At 37.4% G+C, this 15,741-nt stretch overlaps 1 protein-coding gene across 3 annotated transcripts in view; it reads right to left on the bottom strand.

Moving 5' to 3' along the window:
• Runx2 (RUNX family transcription factor 2) overlaps window positions 1-15,741 on the bottom strand; it is a 115,039-nt gene that overhangs the window by 42,730 nt on the left and 56,568 nt on the right. For 2 of the 3 annotated variants that reach the window (XM_048805407.1, XM_048805408.1), the window contains exon 3: window positions 12,515-12,688. The exons of the other annotated variant lie outside the window; for it this stretch is intronic. In XM_048805407.1, coding sequence (XP_048661364.1) covers window positions 12,515-12,688 — 174 coding nt within the window. The remainder of the gene's footprint in view (window positions 1-12,514; window positions 12,689-15,741) is intronic. 3 annotated transcript variants of the gene reach the window in all.

The following is a 15,741-nucleotide window of genomic DNA, read 5'->3' as shown; positions in this document are numbered from 1 at the left end:
TGCTATTTAGAGAATAAAAGCATAACAACAAGTTTACAATGAAAACAATGGAAGAAAAAAGATTTAGTAAATGTAGGAGACAAAAGCAGGGAAGAGAATGAGAAATGATTAACAAAAGACAGCAGAAGGAAGATGCATTGTTTGGACAAGGTAATAAGAAATGCCTCTGGAATATCACCAACTTTTGGCTAAATTGGACTCACAACTGACCCACAGAAATGGGGGTGCTTTTCTTATTTAAAAGAAAAAAACCTGAGAGAAGAAGCAGGAGGAACTACTACATGTCACACCTAAGCCTTGGCATATCCTAAACCTCAATGATTAAGCCAGGAGAAGGAGAAGAATAAGATACAAATGGGTAGTACCAGAAGTTGAAATGTAACTGGGATGTGATTTCTGGCCAAGTGGAGTGACCTTTAGTTCAAATCACAACATCAAAGTGGTTGTAGTACCACAAGAATGGGAAGTTATACTCCATGTATGTATGATATATCAAAATGCATTCTACTATCATGTATAACTAAAAAGAATAAATTTTAAAAATCAGCCCTTAAAAAAAAGTGGTTGTAGTAAACTCAGGTTTGAATCAGGTTGGTGTCAACATCCAGGGGGTCAGATACAGCAGCCTGTGAATTACCAAAGGTTCCCAATCATGGATGAGGATATCTATGGCTCTAAAATTGTCTTCCAGTCATTCATTCTTGCATTTAAAAAATATTGAGTGTCCACTTTAATACTGTGCTAGGCAGTAGGGATATTAATAGTGAGTAAAATAGACCTAATTCCTGCTCTCATGGAGTTTACAGTTAGATAGGAGAGACTGACATTGATCAAACAATCATATAACTGTGATAAGTGCTAAAAAGGAGATATCCATGGCACCATAAGAACTCCAACTTCACCTGGGCATCAGAGAAGTCTTCTCTAAGGTGATGACTAAGCCAAGATCTGAACAGCAAGCAGAAGTCCAGAAATGACTAGGGAATATGAAGAGAACTTTAGGCCAACAGAACAGAATGTATCCAGTTCCTGAGAAGGAGGCAGTATGGCAACTTTTTTTTTTTTTTTTTTTTTTTTTTTTTTTTTGAGGACTTGCTAGGAAGCCAGTGGGTTTGCAGAGAACTGACAAAAGCTTCAAAATAGTGTGAGATGAAGACGCAGAGCAGCAGAGCAGACAGGGAGGAGCCAGGTTATGCAGAACCTGCTGGGCTAGGCTACAAGTTTTGGTCTTTATCCTAAGTACAACAGAAGGTCAACTTAAGTTTTTTTTTTATTATGAGGTGACATAATCAGATATGCATTTTTAAAAATTTTCCTCTGAGTATCTTAACAGAAACAGGTAGGAAGTTCAGACTCAGACCAGACATCCAGGGATGTATGGGGAAAACACTAGCTGAAATAGGGTGGTGTCCAGAGGCTGCACTCAAGAAATCCAGAAGCAGATTTAGGGCATTTAGTGGCCTCCACACATCATCTGACTATGGGGATGAGGCTCCTGAGAGATTCAGTCTCCAGGCTGAATTAAGATTGGCTCTTGGATGGGCAAGGTGACCTGGGGGTAATAGGCCTTAAGCATTTTGATTGTATCTACCTCATATGTTCTGACTCAAGGTTAAAGAATGGCCACCTATACTTTTTTAACAATCTCCCCAGGTGAGGCTAATACATGCCAAAGTTTGAGAACAATGGGCATAATTTTTATTCATGACAGTTAGAAAGGAAAATTACCCAACACTATTTTGATTTAATCATCCCTATCAAGAAGAATGATCTTCAAATAGAAAGAGCAAAACAAACATGCTTAAGAGGAAATTAAGGCCCAAGAGAAGTGAGGAAATAAGGAAGAACAGCTTGCTGTTTAAATGAATTCAAGCCTCTGCTCCAAAATGAATTATGTCCCAAGAATTTATGGCAACTAGTAGGTAAAGGCCTTCTACTTAACAGAGCAGGATCTAAAAAGTTCTTCCTTATAAGTAAAATATGTCTCCCTATAATTCTACTCACTACTAATCTTAGTTTTGATCTCTGGATTTACTATTCCATGTTCATGTGATAGTTGGTAAATGACTTCAAAGTTGACTACACAATATTCAATAGGTTTTATATTCCCTTACTCCGTTTACCTTATTCTTCAATGTCTTTGCTATTGGTAAATGTTTCAACTGTTTTTCTGGAGCCACTGTTGGTGTTAACTTGCTTGCAGTCCACTAAAAACATAAGTCATTTTCAAAAGCCTGTGTACAAAGAACTCTTCACACTTGTTCACCACAGTAACTCAGAAAGCAAAAAGACTTTACTAAAAACTTGTTTTCTAAGATGACTAGGGCAATAGATTAGAAGAAAACTCACCTGCCTATTATGTAACTGAACCTCAGCAAAGAAAATGCCTTATCTCTAATGTGATTTATTGATAATTAGAAAGCCTACCAGAAAGTGTGTTAACACAGCACTAAAAAATGACAAAATCATGGAATTTGCAGGGAAATGGATGGCACTAGAGCAGATTATGCTAAGTGAAGCTAGCCAATCCCTAAAAAACAAATGCCAAATGTCTTCTTTGATATAATGAGAGCAACTAAGAACAGAGCAGGGAGGAAGAGCAGGAGGAAAAGATTAACATTAAACAGAGACATGAGGTGGGAGGGAAAGGAAGAGAAAAGGGAAATTGCATGGAAATGGAAGGAGACCCTCATTGTTATACAAAATTACATATAAGAGGTTGTGAGGGGAATGGGAAAATAAACAAGGAGAGAAATGAATTACAGTAGATGGGGTAGAGAGAGAAGATGGGAGGGGAGGGGAAGGGGGATAGTAGAGGATAGGAAAGGTAGCAGAATACAACAGTTACTAATATGGCATTATGTAAAAATGTGGATGTGTAACCGATGTGATTCTGCAATCTGTATTTGGAGTAAAAATGGGAGTTCATAACCCACTTGAATCTAATGTATGAAATATGATATGTCAAGAGCTTTGTAATGTTTTGAACAACCAATAAAAAAAAAATACAGATCATGGTCAGCTTAGAAACAGGTATATAGTAGCATTATAGTCCTAGATCTGTCCAGTTTCTTCACCAAAGTCTTAAAGCATTAGAAGCAACCTTTCTTAGCTTCAAAATAAGACAAAATTGTGAACCAACATAATGGATAAAGAATCAGAAGTATAAAAATAATCCTGTAAGATGGAAAGAGGAAACCAGATACAATGATTCATTTGGTCAACTGCAAGACAGGATAGGAGAAGCCTATCCCTTGGACTGCAAGCCACAGTGTGAAGGAATCACAAAAGGTGAACATAACCTTAGGATATTTTAATGGAATATCAGTAAACCCCTACTGACCTTATCAGACATGGCTTGAGGTGAGTATTTTTTAGGAACAATTGGCATAAGACTGAAGCCCTGGTGAAGTCAGAACAGGGTGTGGGAACATCCTCTGTCATGTGAGGATGAAGGAATAGTCAAGAGTTCCCACCTTCCCTCCACCTTTTTAAATCATACTCCTACTTCCCACTGGAAGTGAACTCATATTTCCTCCTAACCCAACTGTAGTTCAACGTCCAAGTTCACAACATAGGTTAATTCCTCTTGAGAAGCCTTCTTTACCACACTCTATCTCCTGCTAACTGGCTCAGCATCATCCTGTTTCCCTAACTTATACTATGTCCTCCTTGGAGTCCTAGGAGAAGATATCATCACACTGAGGACCTACCACACCACAGCCTGCTCCTGTTCACAAACTGCCACCACTGCAGGAGATGATCACACATCCCACTGCTTGTCCCTTCCAATTACCTAAAAACTTACCATTTCTCTTCATTCTTTCCCCTACACCTTCACTGTCTTCCCCACCTAAAACTATATCTTGTCAGATTCCACCTTCCAGAGACACACATTTTCAATTTTAGTTCTGTAGGTTTCAGAAATCTAGAGCCTCAGTTTTCTTATCCGGTAAATAGGGTTCACAATACTGACTCTCCGGTTAAATCTCTCTTCTCAGTACTATTAAAAACAAATTGTTTTTAAACCACTGAAAAGCAAGTCCTTATCACAATAAACAAAGCCCTAAAAATAATCTGAGAGTCAGAACTGGGAGTAGTGTCACACAATTTTATTCCCAGAATGCTTTTCCATATATTAAAATGAATAAATGAAATAAAAATACTTTTTTAGTCTAAAAAAGTCTAAATATATTATTGTTTCTATTAATCCTCGTTAGGCAATGTATCTCTACAGTGTGAAGCCCTGGATACCTAACCATGATTAAACATTGAGATATACCACCATAGCATCCCTCATACCAAAGTGCAGGCCTGACTTGCCCCTCTCCTGGGCTACCCCTATAGTTGATTCCTTCAAAGGTACTCCTGATCCTCTTTTCCACAGTCCATCGCAAAAGGTAAAAAGGAATGAAAAGGGATCCTAGGCAAATAGTAAAGGGGAAAGGTAAGCATACATGTATGTAAACACATATACACACACAGATGTGTACTAAACTAAAACCAAACATAAAACTATAAAGAGAAAGATGATGCTTTGGAAAAAAATGGGAGAATGAGACCAAGATTTCCTCTGGGCAGAAACCTAAAGACGGACTACAAATGAAATAGTCTTCAGGAAGAGAAAAATAATATGAAGCATTATACAGGAAATGCATGGACTCTTCTTATCACAAATATATATTAACTATGTGTTTTCAATTCCAAATAGAAGAAAATTACATTTGTGGAACAAGAAATTAATTTTCTCTGAGCATCACCCCTGTCTACTTTTCTAAAATCATGATAAAGCCAGAGTATCTTTAGATAATAAGGGAATTCCAACTGACAGAAATATAAGCAAGAGTACTTTTAAGAAGCTAATCTGTGGATACTGCTAGCAGGCTAGGCAATAAAACAATTCATTGACCACCAACCCTTCACAGGGTCCTATGGAACATTGTTCTATAAAGCCAGCATAGGCTGCACCTAAATTCTACTCTTCTTCAGAAGATGAATGCCAAAGCTAAATAGATGAGAAAAAAAAACGTGTTTACACACAGGATTTGTGCTTTTTTTTTCCAAATAAGGATTATGATCAGCAACTTCCTCTAAAGAGATTTCCTACATATGCCTGGCAGCAGAGTATTTACCCAGCTAGCCTACCCAAAGAATCTCAAAGGAAGAAGACAGGACAGGATTTCCAGTAACTTCTGAAATTCAAACACAGTACCATCAAAGTAAAGAAAATTACTTCCAACAGTGTGTCTTTGAGTATGGTGGCTCCAGCTACTTAAGACACAAGTTACCTACAAGTGAGTCAGACTCAGTGGCTGTGGGCCTGAGCTTCATGCCCCTACACTTCAGGTAGCCCACGGTCTTTCGTCCTGCTCACCAACAGTTCCTGAGGCTCTAGTGGGTTCCCTCTCCCTCACACTTATAGCCACTGCCACCCATGCCCACTTCACCTCCCAACTTGTTTCACATTACAGAATCATGCGGTCACCCAGCACTTGAAGAGAATGGTAATTTGAAACACACACTACTTAGTTGTGCTTTCCTATTTATGAGAGAGTTACACTGGTAAATCCTTCAGGATAAGCACAGTGAACTCAGGCCTACGACTGCCAAACATGGCCTAACTGGCTTGAGAGCCACTTCACTATTAAAGGAGTTATGGGTAAAGAATCATACTGAAGCTGGAAGGAAATCATTTCACTTCAGTCAAGGAAAACTGAAGATAAGATTTTTATTCTCAGGATATCTTTTTTTTAAAGCTATTTCTAGAAATATTACCTTGAATAAATGCCTTATATAAGTATAATTTAATCATATACTATTTTTGTTGCATTTTAAAGTATAATAATTCAGATACCTCTATCACATTCCTTTTAGGAAAATATCACCTCTGAGGATCCTAAATAATGCCCAATGGAGAGAAGAAAAATAATATATTTCCTTAGGACACATGTCACTTAAATTGTCAACAACATGCCCAATGTGATGGGGATAAAGGCGACTGCCTGCTAAGAATCTGGAGTTCACAGTCAACTATAAGAGTTGAGGTGGACTTCAGCATGTTCTTTTTTTTTTTCAGAATTGTTTTAAGGATTTAATAAGAACTCATGTAAAACTAGTTTGTAAGTGGTAAAGAACTGTTTAAATTAAAGTTGTTAGATATAGAAATGGAAGAAAAACTGAGTCATGTCAAAAGCACATCAGCCTCCCAAGGTTGCACAGTGGTTAAGAGCAAGTCTCAGGCTTTAATTTCTATAGTCACCATTTACTAAATGTAAGTGGGATCTTAGGTGAGTTATTTTACTTCTCTGGCCCTCAGTTTCCATAATAATGCTACCTATCTCACAGAGCTATTGTGAGGATGTATGAGTTAAACTCATTAGAACAATGCCCATCATGTGATAAGCATTTAATAAATGATTGCTAATGGTAATTCAACCAAATAGGTACTATAAAATATTAGGGCTAGGACAACTGTGGGTTCCTGAAGAAGTCAATGAGATAGCTATTCATTAGCAAACAAAAAGTCTTCAAGCAGAAGGCACTATTTAATACAACAGGGACATAAAGATAAAAACATGGCCAAGACTTTAAAAAGTTCAAAGTCTGCTGGAAGAGACAGACATGTAATCAAGTAATTGTCACTATGTGGAACATGATATAATAGAGGGTTGCATAAGGTGCTATGGGAGTCTGACTCAGCTTGAGTAGGTCAGAAGAGGTGGCAGCATTTCATCTCAGTTTTCAAGAAAGAATAGAAATGTGTTTGGAAAAACAATACAAGGAAGAGTGTCCAGAATGAGAAAAAGGCATGAATACAATGACACATTAACTGAAGGTCCAAAAGAAACAGCAGGTGAAACTTCAAATGAATTGCACGTACATTACCAAAGGAGAAAGTCACTAGAAATAACATGATAGAATAACTAGCAGCAAATGCGGAAGTGTCAAGAATCTACTCCTGGCTGAAAGGCCACTCAAAATAGGGGTCTGAGCCAAGGGGAAAAAAAAACTGTCCTATATACTTCCTTCCGATATTCACATACAGGCAAAATCAATTTTCAATGAATGCTCAAAAAAAAAAAAAACTAAGAATCAAGAGACACTTCTTTTTTTTAGTTGTAGTTGGACACAGTATCTTTATTTATTTATTTTTATGTGGTGCTGAGGATCAAACCCAGGGCCTCGCACATGCTAGGCAAGCAGCGCTCTACTGCTGAGAAACAACCCCAGCCCCTCAAGAGACACTTATAAAGAAGAAAGAAAAAGAAAATCACAAAAGGGAATAATGCAAACTAGGAAGTATCCAGCAAGTATCATGGGAGGAAAAACACCTTGAATGGTTCTCAGGGAAGTTTTATGAGCTACTGCAGAGGTGAGAATGTCTCCTTCTTAGCATACTCTTTTTTCTCCACCTGACTGTTTCTCTGAACTTCCCAGCCCAATCCCAACTCATTCTCCTTGAGTCTTACCCATGTAAATAAATGGCACTGCCATCCTCCAGTTGCCGAGGTAAAAAAAACCATCAAGTTTTATTTTCCCCTTGCCACCAGCAAGATGGAATGAACTACCTTAACAGTTCCCTGAACATAACCCTGCTTCTATCTTTGCCCCTTATGATCCAATCTTCTTCACACAGCATCCAAACAGACTTTCTTTAAACATGTAAATAATTAGATAATATCCTTCTCTTGTTTCATATTCTTCAATAGCACATCACTGCAAATAAAAGGTCTTTACCATGGCCATCAAGATTCTCCATAAGCTAGCCCCTGCCTAACTTTCTGTATTTTTTCTCTCTGCATGAGTTTCCACCTTACAGATCTTCAAAGGTCTTCAAAACCCTTTCTCGACTTTCCAACCAAAATTAGCTCCTTCCCGCTCTAAGTTGTTCTCTATCAATTATCTCATTTCATTTTCTCACAGCACTTATTATTAGAAATAATCTTGTATATACATTTATTTACCCATTTATCTGTCACTAAAAATAAGTTCCTTATGAACAAAACTATTTCTATCTTATTCACTTATATTGATGCCTAAAAAAATAGTAAGCACTCAGTAAATATTTTCTGAATCAATGGTTAAAAGAAATAGCAGCACATGTTCCACTCCAAAGATGAGATTAATGTTCCAACCTGTCAGACCCAAGTGCCTAAATTAGCAGAACTATTTTTCGGTATATCTGGTCGATCCAGAGTGTACTGAGTTTAAAACAGTAATTATCTGAGAGATACCTCCTAACATAGCATCCTGACCCTACTGCCATCACCACCAGCATTCTGCATCAGATGTAGACATTTGTTACAGACTAAGTGTTTCCTGATGCCCAGAGACAGGCAGCAGCTGTATGAATGATAAAAAGAGGTACAGAGGAAGCCACTTCCTCAGGAAGCCCTGGGGAGACCCTGGGTTCTCAAGTGCAACATCAGCCATCAAAGACTTCAAAAATGAGTGACACCACTGAACTGGCCATGCAGAGAAGGCAGTGCCTTGCCTTGGCTTGAACCTTTGGCCCTAAGAATTTCAGGAGGCATTAAAGAAAATTAATTATGAGACACTAAATACTTATAAGTTCCTCAAATTTCATTTTGCTCTTCTGAGACTCTGAAGAAGTCTTCTTTTATGTTGGCAAGTCAAAGTAGCAGTGATTACTATACAACCATGACTATTATCTTGAGTTTTGAGATAAGAACTGGAGATAACAAAAGTGACAAACCAATAAGAAGTAACGGTCCTATTTCAAACATCTTTGTCCAAAGGATGGCATAAACTAAAATTCAAATGTGGCATCATGGCATACAGCAAAGAAGCTACAAAATCCAGTATAGGCAAGTTTCAGGAATGTAAATTTAATCATGCAATTATGGAGATCCAAAATTAGAGTAAAACCAAATGGTTTAACTACATGCTGTTACATTGGAATGTTATTTCTGCTATTGTTCATCACCAGGGAACAATGGTACTCTGGGATAAGAAAACAGAAAAAAAAACAGTTAATGCTAATAAGAAAGGCATGATATCCCAGCCCTTCTTGCACTGATTTCTTCTCATATAAATTTTCATTAATTCAATATTTAATGAAAAATTCTGCTAGGCACAAAAGAAAATAAATCCCTACAAAAACCCCTCAGAGAATTTACAATCTAGAGGATAGAAAAGGAAAATATGCAGAAGCTGTTAAAAAAAGCGGGGGAGGGGGATTCTCAATCAACTTTTAGAGATGGATAGGCAACATTTGGACAAAGATTCCAGGACTCTTTCCTGAAGACAGATTAGTCACCTTGAAGGATGAATGAAATATTGTTAGCAGACATACTGTAGACAGAACAGCCTCAGTAAAAGGGTGCAAGGAGAAAAAGGTGTGCTCGAAGAACAACAGTACTTTAGGCTGGGGCCCAGGACATGTGGTGCAATGGTGGGAAGGACCCAGACTGACTCAGGGACATCACTTTTCTCCCCTGCTACCCACCCACATTACCTAAGACCCTATTCTCTATATATCTGGTAGGTTCTAGGTCGTACTTATTAAATACATATGAGGATAAATCCAGATATTAAAAAATTAAGTCTATTCAATTAACTTTGGTGATAATGATGCTCTGGGGTATTCCTGGATTTTCCTGATTATGTGGGTTCCAGAAGAACTTTTTCCATCCTTGGTTAAGGACAGGTACTTATATTATCTCTCTAATGTATGGGAACATTTAAAGAAAGTTCACATGACCAAGAACAAGTAGATGGCAAGTTTGTATTTGTACATCTGCAAATTTGGAAAGTTGTTGGATCTACTACCTTGCAAATAAGAATAACAAGGAAGAGGAAGACAAGAACAATGACTGATCTATATATCAATTCTAAGTACTATAATTTCAAAATGAAGAGCTAATACTCTCCCCCCCACCACCCATGCCAGGGATTGAATCTAGAGGCGCTTAACCATTGAGCCACATTGCCAGGCCTTTTCATGTTTTATTTTCAGACAGAGTCTCACTTAGTTGCTTAGGGCCTCCCTAAGTTGCTGAGGACCTCACTAAGTTGCTGAGGCTGGCTTTAAACTCATTATCCTCTGGCCTCAGCCTCCCAAGTCACTGAGATTATAGAAGTGCACCACCACACCCAGCTAAAGAGCTAATATTCTTACAGAACTTCCAAAAAGCTATCAGTACCTATAAATAAACTTGTTTTATATTTCCATTTTATTTGTTTACTTATACTCACAATACTGGGGATTGAACCCAGAGGCCCTCTGCTACTGAATCTCACCTTTTTTTTAATTTCATTTTGAAATAGAGTCTCACTCGGTTGCTAAAACTGACCTCAAACTTGTGATTCTCCTGCTTCAGCCTCCTGAGTCACCAGGATTATAGGTGTGTACCACCATGTCCAACTATAATTTTATTTTTAGAAATATACTCACTGCTCAGCTCTTAACTTACTGTGCAACTGAAGACAATAAACTCAACCTTCCTGAGTCTCTCAACAGGGAGGAGGGTGAAAAGAAACTGACAGCCGGAGATGAGCCAGGCCTGAGGAGGTGGCCACACCCATGAACTAAGAGATGCTCTTCTGGCGTCAAAGTGTCCCGACCTTCTCAGAGCCTCACTATGCACCTACATCTGGTGTACAGGGATGCTGCTATACACAACTTTTCCATCCTTTGGCTGGATGCTATCTAAAGCATCTGAAACTTCTAAAATGTCCTCTAGATCTATTTTATGATCTTGTTTTTAGATGTAAGCATAAAGCCTTAAAAGACGCATCTTAAGGGAATCTAGTACTAGGCAGATTTCAAAAGCTGTTTTAAAAGCATCAGCCATTAACATAACAATTAGCAAACTTAAGAGACTAGAACATAGAAATTAAACATTTAAAGAACTCAGTGTTTGTCAAATCATAGAACATGTATGTATGTTGATGTGTGTACATACCCATCCACCCTCCCCACTTACATACATACACACACACATACACACAAACACACATAATTAGTCATCCTAAGTCCATTACAAATCATATATAAATATACATACACATACATACACACACACTCATGCACAGATTCACAGAAACTAAGGATTACTATAAGGACAAAGGACACATATTATGAGACATAATCAAAAAGCTAAAGTCCCTACTATAAATGCAGTGGGTACCTAAAGCTACATGCTTAAAATTCACAAGTTAGTGTGAATTTCATCCTTATATTGTTATCAAGGACACATGTCTAATGTCATGTTAACCTTCTGAGTCCTACATATCAGTGTTTAAAGTTTCACAAAACATGGCCATATTTCTCAGAGCTCTAATATTCTTTCTTGACATAAAATTCCTGGTTCTCTTCTTTTATCAATTATGTGTGTGTATGTATGTATATATATATGTATACACACATATATATAATATTGATATATACACACACACTCAAGCAAACCTATACATTCAAACTAATAAACATATATTCACAGAATGTAAAACCTACTCTAAATAAATATCAAAGAGTACCTTTACATAGTATGGACAGAGATCAAGAGAGGTAAGTCATTTCATTTACAAACAATTATGTTTTGAGACCACTAAGGACACTTAAGTCTTACCACTACAGACAAAAAAAATCTATTAAAAAAAAAGATTTGTATTGAGAGTTTATTACACATTTTGTTTTACTTTCTTTCTGTTCTAGTCCACCTCTGCCAACAAGAGTAATTAGATGACATCTAGAATTCCTTTCGGCTCTCAAGACTTTTGATCTCCAAATTAAAGATCTATGATGATTAATACACTATCTTTTCACCATGATCTAAAAGCAATCAAATCAGTCTTAAAACAAGATGTTTTTGCACAAATGAAGCAGAAAAAAAACAGTTGGGGATCTTAATGCACTAAATGTGAATGATTAGCCTGCAATTTAATGCTGATGTTAATTTTTAAGAAGAAAGGTAAAGTAAGCAGCTTATTAGAATGTATAAGGATAAATGTCGTATGAGAAGCTAGAGGTAAATGTAAACCAGAATAGAGTTCTGTCTGCCTGATGAGCCATGTGTTGATCTTGCCTTACAGCCACCAATCACTGCTTCTGTTAGCCCTGAGCAATCTTCAAGCAAACTTAATGAAACAGTTGTACATGTGAGAAATGTAAGCCCAGATCTGAGTAGGTAATACTAATTTTCTGACAGTGAGGGTGTGATGTTATTCCCTACGCCACCTGGATACAACACAGAAACTTATAGCAAACATTTTCCCAAAGAGTGTAGTTATAACCATCCCACCAATGTGCAGATTGACAGTGTGGCTGAGTACAGCATTAGTAGAAATTTCCCCAAAAATTTTATCCCAGAGTTACTGAATATCAGAATTCCCTTAATAAAAAAGAAGAAATAAGTATCTTCAAGTCTCAATTCTTTCAAAATAAGCCATTCCACAGCTCCAAGAGTTTCGAAGTGAATACAGCTCATCTGGTAGCCCCTCACCCCCAGCCTGCCAGAGTCTGCAAGTGAAACCTATGAGTCTGTCTTACCTGTAATCTGACTCTGTCCTTGTGGATTAAAAGGACTTGGTGCAGAGTTCAGGGAGGGCCGTGGGTTCTGAGGCGGGACACCTACTCTCATACTGGGATGAGGAATGCGCCCTAAATCACTGAGGCGGTCAGAGAACAAACTAGGTTTAGAGTCATCAAGCTTCTGTCTGTGCCCTGGAAACAGCAAATCATAAAATAAAAGCATATTAATTAGCTGAACAATTGACCATGCTAAATAGATATGTGAACATACATATGGGGTGGTTTAAGCCAAGGAATTATCAATATAGATATTTATAATGATGTGTCTATATAATGTCTATATAATGCCTTCCTTTTCAAATTGCTTTTTAAGCATTATCTGCTGGCAAGCATTTCTAGTTCTGTTCTATAAATGGAGAGCTGAACATTCCAGAGGGCAACTTAAGAGTTGAGAGCAAGAGGAGCTCTCTGGACACCTCCTCTGGCCTCTCAGTGAAAAGATGGAAAAAGTAGAGTTTCTCTGTTTCATGATGAAGGAAACCTCATTTGAAAACTCAATAGTCTATGCATGTTAGACATGCTATCTCAAAGTTTGGGCAGAAGCAGAGGCAAACATAGTTTTCAAAGAGAAATATTCCTGAAGACCATATTGACTTTTTTTTCTTTTCTGTGTTACAACTACCACTTGCACTGAAACCCTGTTCTGAAAAATTAAAACTCACACCTACAGTCCCTCTAAAATAAAAAAATAAAAAGAAAGAAAAAAATGTAAGCAATGAAATAAAATTATCAAGAAAAATCTAGATATTTCATGATATGCCAAAGCCCAAAAGCATATAATAAACTCTGTTAAATCACAGAGACATTTTTTTTAATTTTAAATCTACTGCTGTGGTTTTATAAAAGAAGCTGAAAATACTCTTTGGCTAAACATGTGAATGTGACAATCATGTTTTTTAAATAACTTTTTCTCTTCTAGGTTATTCAAGTTTAAAACCTAAGGAAATTCTGAAAATTGAAGAAATCTGCAAATTAAAATATAATCAAGATAATAAGATTTCTTAAAAATCATCAAATAATTCTTAAAGGAATATATCAGAGGCTAGGCACAAATATAATAGAAAAGCATCAGAATCTGGGTGTGACCTAGTGTAATGTACCTGCAGAGTGGTTCTGCAGTGAGTGAGTTCATGGTTAACACACACACACACACACACACAAACACACAAACACACACACACACACATGAGTTCAGGGTTAACATGCGCACATACACACAAACACACACACACACACACACACACACGCTGAGGGTCCCCCTTCTCTACGTTCTGAACCATGAAGATCTAATATGCTGCCCCATCATTTTCCTAAAAATGTTCTGGTAACTGAAGTTGATTCAAGGAATAACTGCTGAGATGATGACTGCATTAAGAATTTGCACTTTGAAGAAAAACTAAGGAAATTAGGATTATTCTCCTAAAGGAAAAGTCTTGAAGGAGTATTGTTAAAACTACTTGAAGCATGGGAGTTCTTCACTATTTCACTGCTCTGTGGAGAGTGCAAATATCTCATCTCCCACTTAACACAGGACAGGAGGAATCTATCAGGATAGGGTTAAGTTGAACATTAGAATTTCCCAACTATAAGCTGTCTTCATAAGAAAAATTCCTTATTTTATTTGCCCCAAAATGTATTTTCCTGTCTCCTTTTTCATTGCCTACCCAGCCCAAAGAAAACAGACAGGAAGCCAAGGCTCAGTAATATGAGTGTAGCTGTCTCCCCAGCCAAACATGTTTCAACTAGGCCCATTAACTGAAATGCACCCACCACCCTATTTCCTGCCAGTGCAAGTCTAGGGCATCTGCTATAACAGAGGGACTAGGTCTCAAAAAAAAAAAAAAAGACTGAGAAAAACTAGGGGGATGAACTGTTTGCTAATAGTTGTTTTCCCCCTTATTTATAGGGTTTTTTCCCTCCAGATTACAAATAGATTTTAGACCCTAAAGGACTTTTAGAGGGGATCCAAAATAATTCGTAGACCCCTGCTAGTAAGGTGTTCACAGACAAAGTGTTTACAGATGAAGTAGTCGGCAGAGGTAGGTCAACTAGCCAATGGTCTTCAACTATTGACTAGCTCAGTTTGGAAAGAACACAATCCTGTCCAAGTTGACTGAGCTTTCCACTCATCATGAGGTACAACCAATGCTGGAATGCTACCTTCCTGTCCCAGTTGCTATGGAAGACTAAAAATTATCTAGATCATACAGTGAGACACCTGAAACTAAGCCAATGAGTGAGGCATTAAGGCTCGTTTTCAACATAAGCAAAGAGAGTAGCAAGGATTCAATAACAAAGTTAATAACTCATCCATTACCCTAAACATATTGTTGTAGCCTAACTCACCAAACTTCTATCAGTACATCTTGCTGGGTCTAACTATTTTCACAGTTAGTGATTTACATAGTACTCATCACAAATCCACAGAGTCTGTGTCTTACACACACACACACACACACACACACACACACACATTGGTGTGTACTAATTCAGCTGTAAATATTAACAAGAAAAGTTGTGGAATTGTCTGTGGAAGCTATTTTTTTAATAGGCCATATTTTTGGAATGGCAGATTCCCTGAAGACTAAAGGCTAGGCTACATGATCTTGCATGGTTCCTTTATACACTGAAACTTTATGTGGGGCATGGGTCATAAGAAAATTTAATAAACTTTGCCTCTGCTTTCTACAGACTTTTCATTGAGACTGCATGAAATGTGAGCTCAGTGATTGGATGTGGGAGTACATTTTTTTTTCTTAGCCCAGTGCTTTAGGAAGTAATGGGAGGTTATAGGTAAGAATAAAGGACTTGGAATAGCACTAGTGTGAAAAATTAAGAGCAGAAGAAATTTTAAAAGCTCTCGGTGATTTTCTTTTAGAAATTATCTTCAAAGAGAGCTACCAAGCATCTATCTGGGGAGATACATATATGCACATATATACATACACACACGCATATACATACATACACACATATATATAAAACATATTCAGTTTCCCCTGTAGATATTTTCCCTTCATAGCAACCACCAAAACCACAACAAAATTCTTACAGTACAATGAAAAGAAAAAAGCCAAACAGGTTCTTCATCTTTCAACCATTCTACCACCAAACTACATCACAGTATACTCAAATGACAGGCTGAGATGTACTTAAACCTTCAGCACCAACCAAACCTTTCAGAA

The sequence above is a fragment of the Marmota marmota genome, unplaced genomic scaffold (genome assembly GCF_001458135.2).
Source record: "Marmota marmota marmota unplaced genomic scaffold, marMar, whole genome shotgun sequence".
Classification (NCBI taxonomy): domain Eukaryota; kingdom Metazoa; phylum Chordata; class Mammalia; order Rodentia; family Sciuridae; genus Marmota; species Marmota marmota.
The sequence above is the reverse complement of the archived record's forward strand: the minus strand, read 5'-3'. Positions and strand labels throughout refer to the sequence as shown.